We start from the raw sequence: 4894 nt of genomic DNA, 5'->3' as shown, positions 1-4894 counted from the left end.
AGATCCGTATATTTGGAATGGCAATGATTTGTTACCCGTAACCACCAGACAATTGTGTCATCAGTTCATTCGTTATCCGTGACCAGGGATTATAATGTTTAATGTTAACGAGTTCCAATGAACATTTAAAGCATCCTATGTGTGTAACCAGACATTTGTGTATTTTGATTGGCAATGATTAGGAACCCGTAACCAGGGAATTGTGTTTAGTGTGGAAATTGAAATGTCAAACATCGTAACGATTTCTGACAGAATTCTTGTTTTTTCGATAAAAGTCACGGGGACTTATTTGTAAGATGACGTTCTTGAACGTGTTTTATGCTTAATAGTTCTGCTGATATACATTTCATAGTGTACTGCAACGTTGGCTTTTAATAATAAGCATGTGATTTATATTTATATATATATAAATACTGGGCCCGTATTCATAAAAAAATATCATGATGAAGCATAGATTTTGTGCTCAATCTAGCGTTCTTATAGCCCCCTGCAATAGTGTCAATTGATCAAAAAGTCAAATGTAAACATTGAAAACAGTATTAGGTATTGACTGTATTTAGGTCTCTTCATATCGTTTTCCAAATCATTGACAAAATAAGATCTTCTTTGCCGTCAAATTTGCCAAATTTCAGGGTGGAATTTCCCTATCCTACACACTTGGGCATGCAAGAGTATTTTTCTCTCATTCCAACCACCAGAATAAGCTCAGAAACCATGAAAATGCGTTTGGACTGGCTACCATTTTGAAAATATCAATTTTTCCCCAGAGCTTTTTTGACGAAAACTATTTCGTCAGCGACATTAAGCATACCCTATATTTGCTAACAGAGTTTCCGGAGAAAAAAATAATTTCCTCTTTCAAACGTGTACGGTAAATATATCGTTAAAGGTTTTAATTTCATCACGTTGCCTTTTACGCATTGCGGCATCGGTATTTCCAAATTCGTGACGCCACGTCATCGTTGAGACATTATGACATCACGCTCATGTAAGATAGACTCAGCAGGCATGATTATCTTACATGGCCAACGTTATCTTACATGACCGGATATGAGAGTAAAGCTCATCTCTCTTGGCCAAATTGGGAGACTTACCTGTGAAGAGTTGGAGAATAAAACAGGTAAGACCTAATAACAATGCCCCAGTGTCATAAATATTACCTGATATTACCGGATCCTACGTTGTTGGAGTTGGAAAGGCCTTCCATGATGTACAAGGCTCACAGGAGAAACTCTTTACTGAAACGTCTGTTCCGTTTCCCGATAAATCTGAATGCAGACTAACCATTACACCAAAGTGCACTAGTAAAACACTATAGCCTTGTACAACTGGTGTATTTCACCAACAACTCCAACAAAACGTATGATTGCCTGAGTGTCTTTATGTAAGCTAACATCATCATTGTCTACTTGAACTTCATTATCTCATTACTTCTAGGTTAACTAATAATATCAAATACAAACGTAGGCCCATTTTGCCTGATATCGTCTTTTAACCATGGAAAATTATAAGTAGTTATTTTTGCATCTATGACTTTTTTTTAATATCGACGAAAACAAAGTTCATTTTCAAAGAAATTCATTGAATATGATTTTATACTCTATTGTTATTTTATGTTGGTGGCGATTTTCGTGCTTATTTGAAATGTAACAATCAGTATTTTTCTGTTAATTGGCAGTTTATCTTATTGTTTTTTGTATCAATCATCTTTAAAATTATTGTTTGAAGTTAATAATGTGTATATTCAATAGAGATCGCACACTTTTTCACGATCCCACATCTATACCTATATACACTAAGGTCTATAAACTTTGTCTTTTCCAAGTATAGGAACCCTTTTAAACTGTAGAAAAAAACTATAGAGCTATACAGTAGGTTTCATTAATGGAGTTACCTCCCCATAATTTTTGTTTTGGATGCAACTGTTAGACTGGACCAGGGTACTACAAATTATTCACTCACCTTGTTATAGTGCTCGGAGGTCCAGGGTTCGAATCCTGGTCTGGCTGCGTTCCATTCTTAAAAAAATGCATGTTTATTTTCCTTAATTTTGTTTTGGTTATTGTTCATAAAGTTCAACAAGGCATGTGTGTCTATTGAGAAATAATTTGCTAAAACTACTTCATCACAATAATATGTTTTAAATTCATATTCTGTATGTCTGTACTGTATCGCGGGTATCCACGAGATGGAACTGTGATGGAAGTGAAGTTTTGAGCCGAGATACGTAATGATATATATAATTCACAACAGGGGAACGCATTGCTATCTCACTTCCAGTTTTTGAGGGGCTAAACTGTAATTTCCCTCGTCATCTTCCTCCTATGGAATTCCCAATCCTTCAGGTAACTATATAGGATTATAACAGTTAATAGTTATTTCTCAAGAGTTACTTGACAGACCTTTCACAAATTTCATATGAAGATTCCAAGTTTTTATTCGTAAATTGAGGGATATTTCTGACATTATAGAGGGCCGGAGTTCTGACGTTAATCGACGACAGACCGATATGAAAAAGTCGATAAAACATCAGAATAATTCGGACTAGATTTAAACTATGAAGCACACACATGTCTTGTGATAAGAGCTTTAAATGCACAACGTATTCAGTAATTTAAATTCCAGTGAGTACCTTTGTTGTCAGACTGAAAGGCGACACGCGTATATACATTGTTTCAAATCAAACGCAAATTCCATTCGGTTTAAAGGTCGTAAAAATATATAAAGACAATATATAAATAGACAGACAACAGACAGGACATTACGTCAAACCTCGGTATGAATACAGATAAAAAAACACCTTCCTGGTTTATTCGACAAAATGGCTGAACAGTAGATATTGATACACAAAACGAGATATGGCTGCTGCAATATATGGCTCTCACCAGGAGACTGTCAGACAGAAAGGTAGTACGAAGTGTCCCAACCACAGAATGAAAGATGTTGTGTATGTTTGTCAGGATTGTAAAATTCTTATGTGTACAACTTGCTGTATAAAATCTGTTCACAAGACTCACAACCTGGAGGAACTTAGCGTCGTTGCTCAGGAGAAAAAAACGGTCATGCTGGATTTCGTCAACCTATCAGAAAAGAACACACTTCCTCATCTTAAAGATGACCTCATATCAAAAGAACACCTAATGACAGAAACTTCTTCAGAATTCAAGACAGTTTCCTCAAATATGAAGCTCCAAGGTGAAAAATGTAAACAAGAAATAGATGAACTGATAGCAGGCTTCACTTGTATTTGTGATGAAATGGAGGGAAGTAATTTGGAGTTATTACGACATCAGAAGAAAGACAAACAACACAGATATGATATTGTATTTTCAGAAGTAGAAGAATGTAAGGAGGCTCTACAAACAAGCACAGATGTTGAGATATTTGACACTGACTTTGATACACTTGGGAGTTACACAGATACCAACCCACCTGTATTACAAACCTGCCAATACACACCTTGTACAACAATCACTGATCATCTCAAACAGGCAATCGGTAAATTTACCACAGGTTCTACCGGCCCTTCACAAACACTCGTGGCTGCTACATCCACCATCGACACATTAAACCAATGTCAAGGGAGTTCTGCTGGTCACACTGACATCGAGAAAGCATGCATTCACGCTGGGAAGTCAATATGTCAACCTCCTTTGAATGAACTACTCGATAACTCAATTATTATATCACAGTTTCCAGTCTCAGCAGCAGCTCTGTCAATGAGTTTAACACCAGAAGGTAACCTCTGGATACTGGATGATGGCGGGGAATTAGTGCTTCAGATCAATGATAAAGGTGAAACAAAACAGAAAATTGAACTTCAAAATATTATCTATGATATATGTGTGTCCCTTGAAACGGGTCGTCTCTGGTTCTGTTGTGATGATAGAACTATATATGAAATACAAGAACCAGCCACACCTGTACCACAGTTCAAAACAGACGACAAACCATCTTGTCTAGGCATTACCAATAGTGGTGTAATTGTGGGTACAGAAAACAGTTTATCTTTACACACAGTCACAGGATCTGTTCTACACACTATCACGAAAGCGGAACAATCAGACTTCTTACCACCATTTAAAATATCCAGCTGTTCAGTGACAGGAAACATAGCTGTGGTACACATTATAGATAACGAAGAGAGTGAAGAATTCCCATATAACTCAACAATGCATATCGGCGTATATGACAGAACCCTCAATCACCTATTTGACTACAGAGGGGAAGGGATCCAGGGACAGGAGCCTGTTACACCAGAAACTTTCGGTCCATGGTCAGTTCTCTACGATTCCTTTGGAAACCTGATTATAGCGGATGTGAAGGGGCATACAATAGAATTGTTAACTGGGACTGGCCAGTACCTGAGAACATTGGACTCGGGTGAAGAATATAAAGGTGCGATAAGCATAGGGTCTGGGAAAACACTGTGGTCACAGATGGAAGATGATGAGGGACATATTACAATTAAAATCCTCAAATATTGTAAGTGAGATAGCAATGCGCTCTTCGGTTGTAAATAGTTCATATATTTAGAGTCTCTGTTATTACAGTCAAATCTATCATTGATCGCTCTCGTTGTTGTCAGTCCGGCAGAACAGAAGACACAGTAAACAATTGGTCAAAGGAATGACCTTAATGACCTTGGATGTAGGTTAACAATCTGTTAACGTGTCCCCTAATGATATTATGCAAGTTAAGTAAAAAATGACGTGTCACCTTGTGATAAGTATCAGTTACTGCACCAATGGCCATCTTGGTGGTGTGCAAATCTTCGCATTGTGTAACTTAGCGCGATAATTTCCAAACGCGAATATTTATTTATAGGTTTTACATATTATAGATCAATAAAATATATCCCATTTCCATTTTACAGTTATCGACAGCTTATTTG

General features: G+C 36.9%; 1 protein-coding gene across 1 annotated transcript; it reads left to right on the top strand.

Moving 5' to 3' along the window:
• The first annotated feature begins 2858 nt into the window (after positions 1–2858).
• LOC110451466 lies at positions 2859–4493 on the top strand. Its single transcript, XM_021499501.1, has one exon. The coding sequence runs from the start codon at positions 2859–2861 to the stop codon at positions 4491–4493; it is 1635 nt and encodes a 544-aa protein (XP_021355176.1).
• The last annotated feature ends 401 nt before the right edge of the window (positions 4494–4894 follow it).

This window comes from Mizuhopecten yessoensis, unplaced genomic scaffold, assembly GCF_002113885.1.
Source record: "Mizuhopecten yessoensis strain PY_sf001 unplaced genomic scaffold, ASM211388v2 scaffold6045, whole genome shotgun sequence".
NCBI classification, from domain to species: Eukaryota; Metazoa; Mollusca; class Bivalvia; order Pectinida; family Pectinidae; genus Mizuhopecten; species Mizuhopecten yessoensis.
Note: the sequence above shows the minus strand (reverse complement) of the source record. Positions and strands in the feature narration are given on the sequence as shown.

What these genes read in the sequence shown, in the direction of transcription:
- LOC110451466 (XM_021499501.1), top strand. Translation starts at nt 2,859, where the DNA reads ATGGCTGCTGCAATATATGGCTCTCACCAGGAGACTGTCAGACAGAAA.